A 19,457-nucleotide genomic window follows, 5' to 3' on the forward strand; every position below is an offset into this window, starting at 1 on the left:
TGGCGTACTAGGAGAAATTTGCACTAAAATGTTGGTGGGTTTTAATGAGGACTTAAAAAAACAAAACTATTCATGAACTGATGAAGGAACATGAAGGTCTGAACTTAAAACTGGAAAAATGAGAAACCAAAATTGAAAAATTCATCCATTCAAAGGGTTCAAGTTGGGGGGATTCATATTATGAGTGTGGCCTGAAACCCAGGGAACTGGACAGGAGGCGACCTATTGGTTCTCTCCGAGTTCTATGACCCTAAAGGAGGAAATGGTTTTTGGCATGCAAATGATTTTTTATAGCAGAACAGAGCAGAGCAAAGCAGCTGTTGTTACATTAGTGCTGCAATGCAAGGTTGGTGCTCTTTTCATGCTTTGAATGATGGCAAAATGCAGGCAGAGTTTCATGGTGTGTGCACAGCACCCCCTGGCGGCTAGGAAATATTCTCAGAAGTCCACAGTTTCTCCTGCAGCATCGCTCCTTGAGTATTTGCCCTGATTTGTTTGCAGGAAGAGAAGGCTGGAGCACACCAGCTATTTATTGAACATTATTCTGCTTTGTTTTCGGATAGCATCAAGGAAGTGCCACCCCACACTTTGCCGTGTTTTCCCCCACCACTTTCCTGATTGTGAAAGGTCTGTTTCTGGGCAGACATGGGTATGTTTGCAGAAGACCTCTCAACGAACTATAATCGTGCAACCTGAATCTGTCAGCATATGATTGAATCTTGCATTTCCCCTTTCTTTTTCTTCATGCAGAGTCAAAACCATCCAGTGATGATCTCCTGCATGATCTCAGTCTTGCCTGCTCAATATCAGCATCATACCAAACGGATCCCAAACGGGTGTGGTGGGCAGAATAGGTTGGAGAAGGCAGATGTGGAGAATAATTCCAGTTTCTTGGATTTCTATTTTTTATTTTTGCTTCTGCACAACCCTAGCTAACAAGCCTGTGATGAACAGAGACTCTTGCACCATCAAGGGGCGACTGGTATGTATGGGTGAGCTCTCCTGAATATCTTAGTTTGCTAGCCTTCATAGAATTGTGCTGCAACAACTAATCCCACTTTCCAGGGAACTCTGGGAATTGGAGCTCTCTGAGGGGAACAGAGGTCTCCCAATTTCTTTTGGCGCCCTTAACAAACTACTGTACATTTCCCAAGATTCTTTAGGGGAAGGTTGTTTAAAATGGTTATGATACTGCTGTAAATGTGTAGCGCAGATGGGGCCTTATTATCTGGATGATACTGGCTGGTTGTTGATAAGTGTGGAGTTTTTCTGTGTGTGCAGCTTTAGTCTAGGGATGAGCAGAAGGTAGATCTCTGGGAAACCGGCAGTAGATTGGCAAGGGCTTCTGATGGCCAGCTGTCTTAAGAGCAGCAACATTTTAAAAATGTCCCCAGGTTGCTGAAAAGAATGTTTGGGGGGGAAACAAGGAGTGGATTTTTGTGCAGGCTTGGCTCTAGTTCTGATCAGTGGCGTAGCGTGGGAGGTGCAGGGGGGGCCGGGCGCAACATCTGGGGGTTAGGGGGCGCAAATCCACGGGTTAGGGGGCGCAAATCCACGGGTTAGGGAGCGCAAATCCACGGGTTAGGGGGTGCAAATTACTTGCCTTGCCCCGGGTGCTGACAACCCACGCTACGCCACTGGTTCTGATCACGCATTCTTGGCTTCAGCATGTGCCTAGGGGCACCATGTTCCTCAATTATTCAAGAATAGTTACAGGTAGGTAGCCATGTTGGTCTGCCGTAGTCGAAACAAAATAAAAAAGCATCCTTCCAGTAGCGCCTTAGAGGCCAACTAAGTTTGTTATTGGTATGAGCTTTCGGTATCTGAAGATGTGTGCATGCACACGAAAGCTCAGACCAATAACAAACTTAGTCTCTAAGGTGCTACTGGAATTTTTTTTTTATTCAAGAATACTCACTCAGCTGAGCCACAATTTTGCACTGAGCCCCAGTTGGCATACTGGCAGCAAAAACCAAAACAGATCCCGTAAGCCTAAAGTCCACCCACATCTTAGATTGATTACACATATATCCTACCTTTCCTCCAAGGTACTCAATGTGACATGCATGGTTCTCTTCCAGTTTATCCTCACAACAACCCTGTGAGGTAGGTTGGGCTGAGAGATTGTGACGAGCCAAAGGTCACCCCACAAGCTTCATGGCTGAGTGGGGATTTGAACCTCTCAGTTCATAGGCCAACACTCCAACCACTACACCACAAAGGCTCTCTCAAGATGGTCAGAACCCTTTAAGCAGTTCTTTAAATAAAACCAGAGGGGCTTATGTTTGCGTCTCTGTCGTGAGTCTCTTTGGTTTAGTAAGTCCTTCGACATTCGTACGACCCCCAAAGGGGGCTCCCATCTTCCTTTGGCCAGAGGGAGCTGTTGTCAGGGAGAGGGGCTGTGTCTGAAGACTCCTCTGAAGAGGTCTGGAGCATCTTGGGAGTCAGGTCACTGGCCACACTGGACATAAAAGATGAGAATGGGTAGGGAGACGCAGCAGAGTAGCCGGCTGCGTAGTGGACATCATCCAGAGCATGGAAAGAGTAGGACTGAGTCCCAGAGATGGGCGAATTCCAGCTGGGATTTCTGTACTGGGAGGAAACTCCCGGCTCATGAGAGGAGAGGCAGCCAGCAGTGATGGAAGGTGCTTGAAGGGAGTCGGGAGGACACACATCCGATTGGCCAAGGCTGTCAGGCATGGCCTGTTCCCAGGAGTCTCTCTGCAAGGAAGAAAACGGCCCACAGCTTAGAAAGGGAGTCAAGAAGCAAACCTCCCTACAGAGTTACAGGTAGCAGCTTGGGCCGGGAGGCATGATAAGGCCTTCCCTAGATAGTCTCCATTTATTTCTTTGTGTGTGCATACATGAGAGAGTTAACTGTTGCAGGGACACATCAGGGTCCTGCACGAGGGCTTCCCATAACGGGAATATGGTTGGCCCCTGTGTGAACAGAATGGTGACTAGATAGACTACTGCAATGTGCTCTACGTGGGGCTACCTTTGAAGCTGACCCAGAAACTACAACTAATCCAGAATGCGGTAACTAGACTGGTGACTGGGAGTGGCTGCCAAGGCCATATAACACCAGTCCCGAAAGACCTACATTGGCCCCCAGTATGTTTCTGAGCACAAAATTCAATCTGTTAGTGTGACCTTTAAAGCCCTACACAGCCTCAGTCCAGTATACCTGAAGGAGCGTCTCCATCCCCATCGTTCAGTCCGGACACTGAGGTCTATCTCCGAGGGCCTTCTGGCAGTTCCCTCACTGTGAGAAGTAAGGTTACAGGGAACCAGGCAGAGGGCTTTCTCAGTATTGGTGCCCTACCATCAGATGTCAAGGAAATAAACAAGTACCTGACTTTTCGAAGACATCTGAATGCAGCCCTGTTTAGGGAAGTTTATAATGTTTGATGTTTTATCGCGTTTTTGATATTCTGTTGGGGGCCACCCAGAATGGCTGGGGAGGATCAGCCAGATGGGCAGGGTATAAATTTATTTGATTGATTGATTGATTGATTGATTGATTGGCTTTTGGCCTGATCCACCAGGGTTCTTCTTAAGCTCTTGGATAGAAGAATCTGCTAGGTAGGTCAATGGCTACTAGCTATGATGGTTCTTTTCTACCTGCACTGTCCGAGGCAGTATGCCTCTGGAGACCGATTGCTGGGAATCTCAAGTGGGGAGCAAACTGCTGCACTCATGTCCTGCTTGGGGGTTCGCCAGAGGAGGAAGAAGAAGAAGAAGAGGAGTTTGGAGTTGATATCCTGCTTTATCACTACCCGAATGAGTCTCAAAGTGGCTAAAAATCTCCTTTCCCTTCCTCCCCCACAACAAACACTCTGTGAGGTGAGTGGGGCTGAGAGACTTCAAAGAAGTGTGACTAGCCCAAGGTCACCCAGTTGCATGTGGAGGAGCGGGGAAGCGAACCCGGTTCACCAGATTACGGGTCTACCGCTCTTAACCACTACACCACACTGGTTCCAGGCCACTGTGAGAACAGGAGGCTGGACTAGATGGGCCTTTGGGCTTGATCCAGCTTAATGGGCCTGGTGTGTTCTATCTTAGGTACTTACACTTAAAAAATGTGCCGAGTCACTTGGGAAGGATGGCATGACCGACGTCAGTGGCGATGAGGCACTAAAGAGGGATGAGGCTCCAGAGGTGACAGATGCAGTTCGGTGGTCGGTATACTGGTCAATGAAATGGGTGTCTAGAAGCGAAGGATATCCCTGAACTGCCGGTGATTCATACGCAAATGGCTTTGCTATGAGAGAGGAAGTGTCACTTGAGATCTGCTTATTGTTTTGTAAATCCACATCTGCCATTAGGGATCTTCGGATGCCATAGTAACCAGACATAGCAGAAGAACCTATTGGCAGTGGAGAAATCAGTTACCATAGCACCAGAAGTGAGTTGACGTGGGGATAGACACAGCATATCAATACACACACTAACGTTTGAGCTGCCATCCCATTAAAGTAATCACAGCTGATTAATTGTATTAAGGTTGAGATGAACAACTGATTGCATTTGCATAGAGGTAAAAACAGTCGTTGTGAATAAAGAAACACTCTGGCTGCTTCCATGCTGCACATTTATTATGAATTAGCCACACTTTGTTCACTCGTTTTTCACAGGGCGTCTGCTCAAAACATCCCCCATCTAATGCTTTCAGCTTTAATGGTTTCCCACCCTGCCCATAGTTCAGAATTTCCAGGTTGCTTTAGACCCATAACTGTCAACTTTTCCCTTTTCTTGTGAGGAATCCTATTCGGAATAAGTGAATTTCCCTTAAAAAAGGAAAACGTTGACAGCTATGTTTAGACCCCCTAAACTCAGTTGAATAGCCATACAATTATCCACTAGTCAATGGCCTATTGCACAGCTGTTGTGGCCAATTCTTGCCTGTATTGCTCTGAGCAGCATTCAGCTATGTTTTACTCAGAGCTGCCATTAATGAGCATGAGTAAGTTCGGTCCATTAATTTAAATAGATCTACTCTGAGTAAAGGGGACGCGGGTGGTGCTGTGGTCTAAACCACTGAGCCTAGGGCTTGCCGATCAGAAGGTTGGTGGTTCGAATCCCCATGACGGGGTGAGCTCCCTTTGCTCGGTCCCTGCTCCTGCCCACCTAGCAGTTCGAAAGCAGGTCAAAGTGCAAGTTGAGAAATAGGTACTGCTCTGGCAGAAAGGTAAACGGCGTTTCCGTGCGCCGGTTTGCCAGAAGCGGCTTAGTCATGCTGGCCACATGACCCAGAAGCTGTCTGTGGACAAACGCCGGCTCCCTCGGCCTATAGAGCAAGATGAGCACTGCAATCCCAGAGTCGTCCATCACTGGACCTAATGGTCAGGGCTACCTTTACCTTTACCTTTTTACTCTGAGTAAAACTTAGTTGAATACCCTATAGTCAGTTCCTAAATTGCGCAAGCCACAGATTTCTCTACGGTCCATCTTGCTTCTTTAGAAATCAACTCTATCACTTTAACCCTTCTCTTTCCCTTCTTTAGCATTCCCTTTAAAATTATTTCTCTCCCACTAATCGTGACCAGGAGATTTTTTTTTGGAGATGTTTAACCATCTCTCAGTCACTCAGTCTCTCTCTCTCTCTCTCCCTCTCTCTCTCTCTCTCTCTCTCTCTCTCTCTCACACACACACACACACACGTCTATGGCATCTCATGCTCACTGAGTTGTTTCAAGAAAGACAAACCAGCACAACCCGTCTATGTCCCCATGGGCTCTTTGGAGGAAGGAATATACTCACCTGCCAGTGGGACAAATGACGACTGTGTTGTGGCAAGACTCCCCTGAAAGGAAAAAGAGCAAGGTGTTTAAATCTTAATAATTTCCCTCTCACGTTTACCAGGTTTGACTGGGTAATACCTTGCCAGTGACACAAGCTTGAAGTGCTAGCATAAACTTAGTGACAAGGCAGTGATGCAGGACAAACTATGCCAACCTGGTCCCCAGGTAGCTGGAGCTGGTGGGAGTTGCAGTCCAAAAACATCTGGAAGTCACTACTAGGTTTGCAAAGGCTGATGTGTGAGAGAGCTCCCTTCTCTCAATACAAACTGGGCCATTTCATTCTCGCCCAAACCTCCATCCTCCACTAAAAACAAGACTATTGCAGTGAGTAGGAAGTTCTCCCATTGGCTTTGAACCTCCTTCCAGTTTGCATAGTGCAAATAGGAAGTTCCTGACATGGCAAGCAACCAAATTTAGAGGTTTGGATTTGAATTAAAATTTGCCAGTGTCAAGACTTCCTTTGGGTTAACAACGCTCAGCTTCCCACCTGGCCATGTGCTCTTCCATGGAAATGAGTTCATTGGATCTTGCCGTAGTTACAAACCACAGGGCAGGGGGGGAAGCGATGCAATATTCCATCAGCAAGTCGAAACTGACACCATCCCAGGGATTGTTTTGGAAAAACCGATTCACGTCATCACTCTGGGGGGCTCATTAGGTTACCTACCAATCTGCCTACCACTGACTCAAAACATTGGTTCACCTAGCTGAGTATTATTGGCTCTGGCTGACAGGAGCTCTCCAGCAATGCAAGCTCTCTAAGATAGGGACCTTCAGTACTGGGGCAGGGATGTCTGTAGCCAACGACTCCTCAAAATCACTGGCAGTGTGGAGCCACCTGGTGGGTCCAGTCATTCAACCAGCTACAAATCCACCTAACAGTTATCTCATCCAGTCCACATTTTACCAGCTTCTCTGCAAGAATACCAAGGGAGACTTTGTCAAAAGCCTTACTGAAATCAAGATGCTTTAATACCAAGATACACTACAATCACAGTATTCCTCTGATTCACCAAGCTTGTAACTCCATTTTTTAAAAATGAAATTCGTCTGGCATGACTTGTTTTTGAGAAACCCATTCTGCATCTTGGTAACCACAGCATCCTTTTCTAAGTGCTCACAGACCGACCGTTGAATGATCTGTTCTAGAACCTTTCTCAGTATCAATGCCAAGCTCACCAGTTGGTAGTTACCTGGGTCTCCCCCCCCCCCCACCTTTGAAGATGTGGACAACATTTGCCCACCTGCAGCCTGCAGGGACCCCACCTGTTCTCCAAGAATTCTTAAAGATCATATGCAGAACAAGTCCGATCTTTGGGGGAAGTGGGTTTGTTGCACAAAACCTCCCTATAAGGTAGTGTTTTAGTGTTCTGTTGGAAGCTGCCCAGAGTGGCTGGGGAAACCCAGCCAGATGAGCAGGGTATTAATAACAACAACAACAACAATTTAAAACTGCACAACCTCAATATGCTGGTATGTGATTGAATCCCATTTGAAAATATTGAGAGTCTGGAATTGCCCTGAGTGTTTAAAAAGGAGCATTTGCAAATTCTAGAAATAGTTATTATTCTCTCTGGTTTGCATTTAGTGATGTCTGGGATATTCAAGCACAAATGACTGCACAATAAGTGTTGTTTATTTTATAAGAATATTTACAAAATGGTAATTTATAAGCAGGGCTTTTTTCCTAGAAAAAGAGGTGGAATGGGGTAACGGCCAACCCAAGTGGTTGAGCTTTTAGAGAGAGGACCTTTTTTTAAAAAAAAAAGCTTTTCTTCTCCTGCCACTGCAATGCTACAAAGGCCAAAGAGGTGACAGAACTCAGTCCCAGTGAGTTCTGGCTGGGCAAAAAAGCCCTACCCATAAGAAAAATATAATGGCAATGTACAGTTAAAATCTTAAAACATCATAAGAATGTAAAATTATAAAAGAATCAATAGGTAGAGGTCTGCAACAGAATGTTACTGACTTGAATGCTGCTGTTCAGGATTCCAGCTGGGAAACCATATCCCCTTTCAGGAAACTTCATTGCATCCCCCATTTTTCTCCTTCATTCCCCAAACAGACAGACAGCATTCTGTGGTCATTGGCCAAAAGGGCTTGTTTGTTTGTTTGTTTGTTTGTTTGTTTGTTTGACCTTTAGGTTTCCCCTTCTGGGTTCTCCTGAACATGCTAGTACATTCCTCTTGCTTTTCCCTGTTTTGGCTACAAGTGGAGAAAGATGGGAAATTCAATCAAGTTTGCATTTTGAGGCAAATCCTCCAAATTTGCACTTCCTAAATCAATAGGTGAACAGAAACGCAGCCACCCTTGAGAATTCACAATTCTCCAAATGTTGCAATGCAGTTCTCCAGCCTAGTAATGTCTCTATTGGGGAGGGGGGTGCCAGAAACTACATATGCTAGTGCAGGTAACATACAAAAATGCTGTATGTTTGGGGACATCACTTTGCAAAAATGTGTGTATTTGGCAAAATTGCATACAAAGAGGGGGGTGTTTGTGTGCATATTAGGAGAATTTTTGCACTGAAATGCTGATGAATTTTCATGAAGACCTTGTAAAAAAGATTCTCAAAGTTACGTGGAGATGTGGAAAACTGAACTTAAATTTGGAAAAATGAGAAGCCAAATTTGACAGGTTCACCCATCCCTAACTATATGGCAGTTGGCACTCACCCGCTGAGTTTACAGTTGGAAGGAGACGATAGGATATTGTTGCTGCTGCTGCTTTATATAGCAACACATGGTACTTTACAAACCTTTTTAGTTGATAGTTTTATACTATCAAGTCTCATTTCCAAAAGAAAAAGATGCACAGAGCCAGAGATGTGCAGAACTGGCCAGATATGGAAGAGGAGAAGAATGTGTGGCCTGAAATGTGAGTGGCGTTTTCTAAGGGACTGCTTTTCCTAAATGAATCCCCTGGCATACCATGGGTGAGGCCACAGGGGCAGTTTCCTTGGGCACAAAATTACTAGAGGCGCAAAATTTCAGAAGAAAGAAGTAATGAAAAATTAAAAAATAGCCTGCCCTCCCCATCACACAGAAAATCTCTCGGCGGACAGAGGAGAGGATCTGGGAAAAGGCTGGTTGCTATGGTGCTTTAGAAAGATACCCGCTCCCGACCAATCTCCCATCCCGCTCTCTGCCGTACTCAACACTCATGGGGTGCTGCGGCTGCCACTCGGGTAGGTTGCCAAGCCATTGCCTGTCCGTTGCAACCTATTGGCAGGTGGAGCCAAGGATACTTGCCTTGCCCCGGGTGTTGGCAACACACGCTACGCCACTGCCCCTGGCTAACCCCTGTTGATCCACGGCACACATGAAGCCCAAGTCTACCCTCCTGGGAAATAAAAAATGCAAACAGCGCATATATCATCACCATGCAAATTGTGCCTCTCGTGATTGTCAGGTAAGAGCCAGGACTTCAAAATCCCAACAGTGTTGATGGTTCATTTAGACAAGAGGCCATCTGCTGAACCCCACCCTCTTTCTCCACAGACAGGTCTAGAATCATCTGCCCATGAAAAGTTTTGTTTTTGCTTTTTTGTTTTGCTTTGGCAAATCAGAGTTTTGGGTGCACTAAATATCAGTTCCAAGGAAAGGCAAGCTCCTTCCTCATCAGCTGGCCGAATCACCCCCACTCACCTGCTGTTTGCTTTCAGGGTTATAGTATCTGTTTTGCGACAACTGTGATAACACTGTTGCGAGACTGACCAGAGTGCCGCCTGGGCTCTGTGCAAACAAGGAAGTTTGTTCCCACACTGTAGCTTTTGGATTGGGTTGAATGGGCCCATTGATAGCTGCCGGAGTGTATTGACTCTGAGAGGCAGATCTGGCTGTGAACCAAGAGGTCTTTGCTTCGCTGTTTGCTGATGCCCTACAGCCACCCACTCAGCATCCTTAGGCGAGCTGTTATTCTCTCAGCCTCAGCTAGGGATGCAAGAAGGCATTGTTTTCTGTCTTGCCCTGTATCCATCATATACAGCACTGTTTCCCTTCAGCCACAGTTCACCTGCCACCAAGAACCACCCTATTCACCTCACTGCCCCCTGTGGCGAATATACATAACTGAGATGATTAACTGCGTAAATTATGTTTCCATTAACATTATTCCACCCCGTTCATTCCTATGCAAAGGAAGCATAATGCAAATGGGGTATATAATCAATTATGTATTTTTATCAAACTGAAATCAACAGCAACAGTCATACTCATAACTATGGATTTATTTCTGCTCCAAATATGCGCCAAATAAGCAAACTTTGGCAATTTCCTATAATAATAATAATAATAATAATAATAATAATAATAATAATAATAATAATTTATTATTTATATGCTGCCCATCTGATCGGGTTGCCCCAGCCACTCTGGGCAGCTTCCAGCAAATTAAAAAATCAAGCACAGTAAAACATCATACGTTAAAAACTTCCCTATACAGGGCTGCCTTCAGATGTCTTATAAAAGTCAGAGAGTTGTTTATTTCCTCAAGATCTGATGAGAGGGCGTTCCACAAGGCAGGCACTACTACCGAGAAGGCCCTCTGCCTGGTTTCCTTGTAACCTCACTTCTCACAGTGAGGGAACTGCCAGAAGGCCAACGGAGCTGGACCTCAGTGGCCAGGCTGAACAATGTATACAGGTATACTCCCATTTTCTTCCAAATTCTCTGACATTCCTAACCTCAGCTCCACATCTGCAAAATGTGGAGACCTACCTTGCAGGATAGTTCTAACTTCTAAGCTTGATTTTGTCATTCAGATTTTAAATCCTCTTCACATTTTCGAAGGTGAATTTTTACCCAAGACTTGAAAGACATGTGGCTTTGCTGGCAACTCATCATTGTTTTGTCAGCCCTCAAATATGAAATCGCCTAAGAAGTGGTCATATACTAAATGCCGCTGCATGTTAGCTATCACACCCTGTCACATTCTGTATGTCATTGCATGATGCCAGATGACTAAATGCTGTTTGTGCCATCAGTATCAAGTATGAAACATCAACATCAAGTATGAGACATCCATCAATGTAAAGTATGAAATGCCACCGCATGTCGGCTGTCAAATGCTGCCGTACTTCAACTGTCAAATGCTGACATCAAATACCATTGAACATCAAATACAGATTTCAGATATATGGGGAATCTCTGAGCATTTGGAGAACATCTGGGGAACACCTGTGATCCAGAGTCTGCAAAGGGCAATTCTAAAGAGCCAAAGAGGTTTCAGCTTTGTTCTGTGGCTTTGCTGGTTTGCAGGCAGACCAGCACTGATCATTACCCAGCTTTTGGCATTAGTGCGCTTTTTGAGATCTGCTTTCAATATGTACCTCTTTCAGACTTCCAAAGATATCAGGGACCAGCAAGACGCTGATGAGTGCACACCAAGGACAGGGCTAACTGGAGCCTAGACTCAAAAGAGGGATGCAATGGTTTGTGGGGACCTGTACTAGCCAGGAGGCAAGAATCAGAGGCAGGGAAAGCTTCAGAGCTGGAGGGTGAAGCACGGGATGGGTCGGAGGAAGAGGCAGGTCAGGCAAATGAAAGGCCAGGTGCTTCCCCACCTCCTGCACCCCTGCCTTCCAGAACCAGCAGGGAAATGAAAAGGGATGAGCAGAGGAAGTTCCCACGCAGGCACAGTCTCTGCTTGCGTATGTGTAGCCCATCAGGGGAAGATACATAAACTGGTTAAGGGGGAGTGGTCTCCTGTTGATGCAACTGCTCCATGGAGCATGGACCTGGAAATAGCTGCCTAGCTGTTAGATTGGTGTACGTAGGTCTGCAGAGCTGCAGAAGTGTTATATTTGACAATAAATACTTAACTGTCTGCTGTGTGCATGCATTCCTTTGTCTGGGAAGAACCTTGACATGGGTGAGGCCAGAGTCGCAGCAATGGATGTGACTTTTACCTCTGTGCAATGGCTGGTTGCATTCCAGCCACACGCAAGCCAGAGGTTTCTGCAACCATGCAAGACACGCACACCTCCATCTCCCCATCCTTCATCCAAGCAAATGCACTCAAGAAGGGCACAGGGCCAGTGTGGGGCATGGCCTAGAAGCCTGGGGAGAGTCCTGAGGGCCGGATAGAGAGGCCGCATTTGGCTCCCAAGCCTACAGTTCAGCATCCTTGCTCCAGATCACACTGCACCAGTGGCGTAGCGTGGGGGGTGCAGGGGGGGCCGGCTGCACCGGGCACAAAATCTGGGGGTTAGGGTTAGGGGGCGCAAATCCATGGGTTAGGGGGCGCAAATTACTTGCCTTGCCCCGGGTGCTGACAACCCACGCGACGCCACTGCACTGCACTCTTCAACATGCACTTACGTTCAGCCGTGAGCTGCTGGTCTGCCTTGAACGCTTTTCAGCCAGCAGGTCCTTCACCGTGTGCTTGACCCGGACTCCTTGGTAAACCCGCTTGCCGTAGTCTGCAGGGACTGAACCAAAGAAAGAACCATGAGCGGGGAGGAGGACACCCAAAAGGGACTTCATTCTGAGCCCAGTGCTTAATCATTGAGGAGGCCCACACGTTCTTCACTCAGCCAGGTTATTCACTAGGTAGTCCAGTCTACTCTGCAGGGTCGTTGTGAGGATAAAACAAGGCAATGCTATTGACGCCACTCCCTGATCAATGGGCAGGGACAGGAACAAAGCCTGGGCGGTTTTGATAACATAGGGGGCGAAGCCTGATGGATTTTGGTGGACTGAAGGGCAGAGATCAATGAAGCCTCCAACAAACTGATGCCCTACAGATGTTTTGCACTACAGCTTCCAAAAGCTGCAGCCAGCACAGCCTTTCCCCCCAAAAAAGCACATGTAGGGATGGAGGAGTCCATTAGTTTTGGTTTCTCTTTTTTGCATTCTTAAATTTGGTTCTTTACATTTCTGCAGCAATTTGCATTTTTATTTTTTTTAAAGTCCTCCTGAAAATTTGTCAGCATTTTAGTGTGAATTTTCTCCGATAAACATCCTGTGTGCGATTTTGGCTAATATACACATTTTACAACTATTTTCCCTAATATAATGTACTTCGGTACATTGTTTTCACAAATGCACATATTTTTATGCCTACGGTTCCCTTCCTATATGCATTTTTGCACACAATGGTTGGGCAACTGCAAATTTCAGAGGATAGCTGTGTTTCGGTTCATGTATTGATCTGAGATTAAATTAGTAGGGTCTCTTTAAAATGCAAACAATATTGGATTTCTCCCCCATCCATACTCTGTGCACATACTTAGCCCAGCAATTTGCTTTCAGGACCAGAACTCATCTCATAGTCCTTTCACACACAAATTCAGTTCTGGTTTCCCCACAAACTTTCTTTGCTTCAGCAATCTAATTTAGATGGGGTGCCTTTTCTTGTAGCTATTGTTAAAAATGTGGGAGTCAGAAACTAATATGAACATGATAAGAGCCTGCCTTTTTGTTTTGATTATTTTTACTATGTATTTTGTGTTTTGATTATTTTTCTTATGTATTTTGTGCTTTGTATACTGTAACAATTGTGTTGTGAACCACCCTGAGACTGACGGTTATAGGGCAGTATACAAATTTAATAAAAATACTAATAGTAATAATGGTTTTCCCAGTAGTGATGTATGGAAGTGAGAGCTGGACCATAAAGAAGGCTGAAGGCCAAAGAATTGATGCTTTTGAATTATGGTGCTGGAGGAGACTCTTGAGAGTCCCATGGACTGCAAGAAGATCAAACCTATCTATTCTGAAGGAAATCAGCCCTGAGTGCTCACTGGAAGGACAGATCCTGAAGCTGAGGCTCCAATACTTTGGCCACCTCATGAGAAGAGAAGACTCCCTGGAAAAGACCCTGACGACAGAAGAAGGGGACGACAGAAGACGAGATGGTTGGACAGTGTTGTTGAAGCTACCAGCATGAGTTTGACCAAACTGTGGGAGGCAGTGGAAGCCAGGAGTGCCTGGCGTGCTCTGGTCCATGGGGTCATGAAGAGTCAGACACGACTAAACGACTAAACAACAACAACAGTAATAATAACAAAAGAGCCCACTGGAGCAGGCCAGAGCTCTTTTAGTTCAGCATCGTGTTCTCACAGTGGCCAACCAGATGCCCATGGGAAACCCTTAAGCATCCCTGAGCACAAGAGCATACACCCCTCCTGCAGTTTCCAGCCACCTCTGGTGATTGTGTCTAGTAGCCATTGAATTCGTCTAGCACTCTTTTAAAGCCCTCCAGTTAGCTGACCTGACTGGAAGAGTCCGCGACCAGAAGGAGGAGGAGTACCAAGAGGAATGGAAGAAATTCAAAGATTACTTGGCTAAATATTTTAAGATAACTTAAATAGAATTACTTGTGAGTACCAGATAGGTCTAGGATTTAAATATGTGATGGTGTAGAATACTATGTTAAAAGCTGAAATGAAAAGAAAGAAAGATGTTAATTGACTAAGTAAATTTTATGTGAAAATAATTTTGGAAAACTGCTACAAGGATTTATATGGAAACTCAGCCAGGGGGATTCGAGGAAGTCACCCAACAATGTTAACAAAAGTGGAACTGTTATAGCTAGGATAAATGTTTGTATGTTTGTTTTTGATGTTTTTTGTTTGTTATAAATTTGGAAAACTAATAAAAAAATTGGAAAAAAATTAAAATAAATAAAGCCCTCCAGTCTGGTGGCTGTCGGTACCCTGTTGTGGGAGTGAGTTCCACTGTGTGAAGAAGGGTTTTCTTTTGTCTGTTCTAAATCCTCTAACATTCGGCTTCATTGGATGTCCGTGATTTCTAGTGCTATGAATAAAACATTCAGCTTGGCTAAGTGGTGCTGCCTCTTCCTACAAACAACTGCCCCTTGTGCAGAGAACCGTGTGCCAGCCCTTCGCAACAAAGGATTTCGTTTCGCACTCGCAAAAATGCCCATTGTTCACTTCATTATGTCTCTCGAGTCGTGCCTTTAAACCGGCTATTTGTTTGTATGTTTTTGACCTTTTTGAGAGTGCCCATCCCTGTGCCAGCCAGCCCAGGATAATGAGGCAGGATCTCTTTTCTTCCATTTGCCCCATGGAAAGAGCCTGCACCTGTGATGGAAGCCTGCATCAGGCTGGAGAGAGCTTTTAGTCAAATGTTACAGGTGGGAGCGTGGTGCTCTGCTTAATCCTTTAGAAAACAACAAAGATGAGCATTTCCTGAGCTAAAACAAACATTCATGCCCTACGGGGGAATTGTTTGATCTTTCCCAGTGCTGGTTTGCCGTTCCAAAATTCGGACCTTTTGTGGGTTTGCATTTGGAGCTTTTGTTTCACCTGGATTGCGGCAGCCAGATTAGTTTTGGTAGGAAGGGATGGAGCTTCAACAGAAGCTCCTCCACCCCACCCCACCCCCCAAGAATGGGGGCCTATAAAATACCTTGGCTGAATGTGGATTGTGAACCCCTTGGGCCTCATTTAATTCCTCTTCATCATCCATGTGGCAATCTCCTCCAACTACTTTTGCCCTGCTCTTTCTCCTCCTTAAATCCAGAGTCTCCCCATACTTTGAAAATCCAAACAGGAGAGCTATGTGGATTGCATATAGGGAGTCTACAGCTTTAAGCAGGACAAAGCGTGGGACAGAAGTATTCAGAGGAGAACATCGCACAGATGAGGGTAAATTAAAGGAGGTACCAGGGGTTCAAATCTCACATTAGGCGGAGGTCTGGACGAGCCCTGAGATTACCTGCAAGAAAAAAGAAGCTGACCATCTGGTTTCTAGCTTTCTCCAATTTCCCGCTTAGGCTGTCAGACCTTTCAAGTGTCCCTCTTTTCCAGGGACAGTCCCGGATTTACAGAAGCTGTCCTGGTTTCTGATTTGGTCCTGGAATGTCCCGCTTTTACTTATGACATCCCTATTTTCACCAGAGAAATGTTGGGAGGCTATGGAGTACTGTGACTCCTGAGCCAAGGAGATAAGTAACTACACAACCTTTAGAAGATGTCTGAAGGCAGTCCTGCATTGGGAGGTTTTTTTAATGTTTAATGTTCCATTATGTATTTATATATGTTGAAAGGGGAATAATAATAATAATAATAATAATAATAATAATAATAATAATAATAGCAGTCTGTGCACTGCACACAGCCCTAGGCACAAGGTTCATCTACCCTACTACCACCAATACTATTCAGATATTTAAATGGTTTGTTCTTTAAGCTAAAGCAGCCTTCCTCAACATGGTACTCTTCAGCCATCTTGGACTACAATTCCCATCAGCCCTAGCTAGAATGACCATGCTGCCTGGGGCTGATGGGAGTCATAGTCCAAAATATCTGAAGACCCCAACTTGGCCAAGGCAGGCTTGTGGATTTGAAAAAAGGTATGTTTGAATTGCTCTGCTTTTTTCCCTACTATATGTTATATTCAGTGCTATTTTTCTAGAAAAAGAGGTGCTGGAGCTCACCATGAACTTCTCCCTTGTTCTCTTAGAGTGGCAATGGTGCCCATCTGAGAGGGGCCAGAGCTGAGCTCTGGCTGAAGAAAAAGCCCTGGTTATATTTAAAAACTGGGAATAAATGTTACTTTTCCTTTTATAGCACAGGTAGCTTCTGGCACCAACACCTAGGAAAGGCAAGCATATATTTGTAGACATCAAATGCCCTGAACCTCTGCAGACTTGGTCAACACTGCTGCCACCCTAAGCTAATAAGTGGAGTCAAAGGATGCTTCCAGATGAGGGTTTGATTTGTAAATGAGTCACTGAAATGTTTCAGTCAGGTTTTTGGCAACAGAGTTTTTTTGAATTCTTGGATATCTCCCAGAAAGAGTAAATCAGGATGGCATAAGGATTTTAATTATTTTTAATTGACTGGTGTTTTGATGCCAATTACATCATTGCAAAAGACTTGCGTGCACGAGGAGTGCCAATCTCACAATAAACACGCACCCGGAAGCACCTTGTTGTTGTGTTGAGTGCCCAGTGAGAGCCTAGAGTAATCTGATAGGATTCTTGTAATATGTACCAGTAGCAGTCAGTGGTGGAGCTGAGCTTACCGAAACTGGCACAGTGCAAACACGCAGCAGAGTCAATCCAGTGCCTCTGTAGGTGCATTAGGACCACTGCAAACTCATCCCTTCCCCTCCTGATAAGCCATGGCATTGTTGGTAATAGGAGGCCAGGTAATCGCCACCACCCACTCCTAGTTGGCACAAAAGACCACAGAACTGTAGAATTGGAAGGGACCCCCAAGGATCATCTAGTTCAAAGCAAGAATATTCAGCTGTCCCGTATGGGGATTGAACCTGTGACCTTGGTGTTATCAGCACCATGCTCTAACCAATTGAGCTATCAAGAAGACGACCATTTACTTGCAGGATTGCCTTACTCCATATATGCCCACTTAACCACTTTGATCCGCTGAACTGGGACTGTTACTGGTGCTAAATAATATTTGTTCCACACTTGTAAGAAATTGATCTTTTAGTGTGGCAACAGCTACACTCTGAAACTCCCTGCCTATTGAAATCAGGCACCTTTGCTTTCTTCTTTTTGGCACCTGCTTAAAACATTTTTGTTTAGGCAACCTATCCAGAGACATGTAGAAAATATCACATATGCTTTAATCTATCTTTATATTGGTGTTGATTTTAATTATCTTTTGGAAAATTTTAATACCTGGTTTTGATTGTCTTTTAATTTTCTCTTATAAAAGATTTTTATTGATTTTCAACAAAATATAAACAAAACATTAAGTTTCCCCCAGTTCCATCTCCTCCCCCCGAAACAGAAGATTGATGTGTCAGATTTTGTCATAAACCTGTGTGCATAGTTAGTGGGTTCTGGTCTGCCAAATGTTCAGTGATTGCCTTTTCTTGATAATGAAAATGTTTTATTCTTCTAAATCACTTAGAAGATTTTTTGTTACAATCAAGCAGCATATAAATTATGCTAAATAAATAAATACTAGGTAGAATTTACATAACACATTTTCAAATGCTTCACACAATACATTGGCTGCATTTCAACAACCATACACTGGATTAATAGGCTGAAATGTGCAGACAGGAACCTTTTGCTTAGATACATGGCCTCTCCTCTCCTCTCTGTGTGTTGTACCTGAATGAACTGCAGAAATTTATAGCTAACCACAGTTTCTCATTTTGTCCAGATAAAGAAACTATGGTTAGGACAAGACAGGATCTCAAACCATGGTTTAAAATCTTGACGTTAGTAATCACAGTTTCCTAGTTTGGACAAAAGAGGATACTATGTTTAATTGAAGATGTCCACGTTTGGTTCAGGCTGCAGAGGCAGAAGAAAAAGGGCTACATGCATAGGCAAAAGTGGACATCTCAGCTTATTAAGCCACAGTACCTTTGTCCAAAATGTACCATTATTCCTATAACAACCCTGTTTGAAAGAGTGACATCATTACCATACTGCTCTTATGGGACTAAGCCTGAGGGCTGGTTTCTTGCCTGAGGCTACCCTATTAAGAATGAAATGATCAGGCTCTTAACGTCACCATGGACCTATCCTTCAAAGGCATCACCCCAGTCTGGGGCCCCATTTTCTGTCTTGTGTCTATAGGAATAAGTACATAAATATGTATGTTTTCAATTGTCAATAATTGATCTTTTGTGTAACAATCACCACACGACTGTCATCAAGAGAGTGTGCCGTCGATGACACCTACCCGTTTCCATGGCGAAGAGTGATCACTTCCACCTCTGCATTCGACAGGACTTCACGGCGGGATGATCAACCTTCATGAGCTCCGATCTGCAAATGAAGCCACTGCAAAGGGCTGTTCCTGGTCAAGCTTGATTCTGAACCAGACGGAAATGGCCTTCTCCACAATTTGGGGCAATGCCTCTGAAATGGCTTGCCTGGGATTTGCGTACATGCAAATCCTTTGATGTCTGTTTAGATGCAATTTGCATGGCCGGCGAGGAACACCATGAAAAGGCTCTTTCACTGGACCAAAAGGATACTTCAGAAGAAAGAAGCAGGGGAGGGCAAAATAAAAATAAAATAAATGGGGTGTTCTTTTACTGATAAAAAATTAAATGCTTTTGCAGTAGAGTGTTTTAACATAAAATTCCTCAAGTGCTTGACTGCTTAAAGATGATGGGACCTGTTCAAAACTGTTTGCTTAGATTATTCTTAGAATTTCTATTCAGCATTTGTAACTCAATTGCTTACAGAGACCCTTTTTGAACTAAATGTTCCACAGAGGATTGGCTAGTCAAGAGACCCCCCTGTAAGGGCTAGTTGAACCATTCTGCTAAGTACACTACAGCATAGAAGCCTGGTTACCTGAGTCTTTACCTTTAACAATTAACAACATCATTCAATTTTTAGAAGCCTCTTCCAAAGGGAGTTTTTCAAAACTTTTAAATTTTGTTCTAATTTTAGTTAGGTTTCTTCTCTTTCATTTCTAGTATAATTTATTGTTATATATATTTTTAAATCTTAATAAATTTTGCATAGGAAAATGCTCCTTGCCTTATTCTCTCTCTCTCTAAAAAAAAGAGCTGAAATGAAATGTACACTTCAAAATTTGACAGCATCTCAGAATTCAAATTCACCTATGCAGAATTTCAGATCTATAAGTAAAGGGGGGTATTTGCCAATTTGTGTTCAATAACATTATCTTTCAGCTGAAACCATCTACTTGATGAATAGTCAAATGGTTCGTGTTTACTCTGC

At 44.3% G+C, this 19,457-nt stretch overlaps 1 protein-coding gene across 2 annotated transcripts; it reads right to left on the reverse strand.

Moving 5' to 3' along the window:
* Nucleotides 1–1,898: 1,898 nt before the first annotated feature.
* POU2AF2 (POU class 2 homeobox associating factor 2) lies at nucleotides 1,899–19,061 on the reverse strand. 2 transcript variants are annotated; one of them, XM_081890007.1, is made up of 5 exons: nucleotides 18,442–19,061; nucleotides 12,125–12,234; nucleotides 5,764–5,806; nucleotides 4,074–4,369; nucleotides 1,899–2,721 (listed from the first exon to the last, which is right to left on the reverse strand). In XM_081890007.1, the coding sequence occupies exons 1-5, from the start codon at nucleotides 18,449–18,451 to the stop codon at nucleotides 2,314–2,316; spliced, it is 867 nt and encodes a 288-aa protein (XP_081746133.1). In that variant the 5' UTR covers nucleotides 18,452–19,061; the 3' UTR covers nucleotides 1,899–2,313. The 2 variants fall into 2 exon arrangements, with proteins under 2 accessions (XP_081746133.1, XP_081746134.1); XM_081890008.1 differs by lacking the exon at nucleotides 18,442–19,061 and having other exon boundaries at nucleotides 4,074–4,264; nucleotides 12,125–12,741.
* Nucleotides 19,062–19,457: the final 396 nt, after the last annotated feature.

This window comes from Podarcis melisellensis, assembly GCF_964234715.1.
Source record: "Podarcis melisellensis genome assembly, chromosome: 15".
Taxonomy (NCBI): domain Eukaryota; kingdom Metazoa; phylum Chordata; class Lepidosauria; order Squamata; family Lacertidae; genus Podarcis; species Podarcis melisellensis.

Coding starts and splice junctions, on each gene's coding strand:
- POU2AF2 (XM_081890007.1), bottom strand. Junction 5,807..12,124: donor CCAGCAGCTCACGGCTGAAC/GTAAGTGCATGT, acceptor TTTTCCTTTCAG/GGGAGTCTTGCCACAACACA. Junction 4,370..5,763: donor GTCATTTGTCCCACTGGCAG/GTGAGTATATTC, acceptor CACTGCCAATAG/GTTCTTCTGCTATGTCTGGT.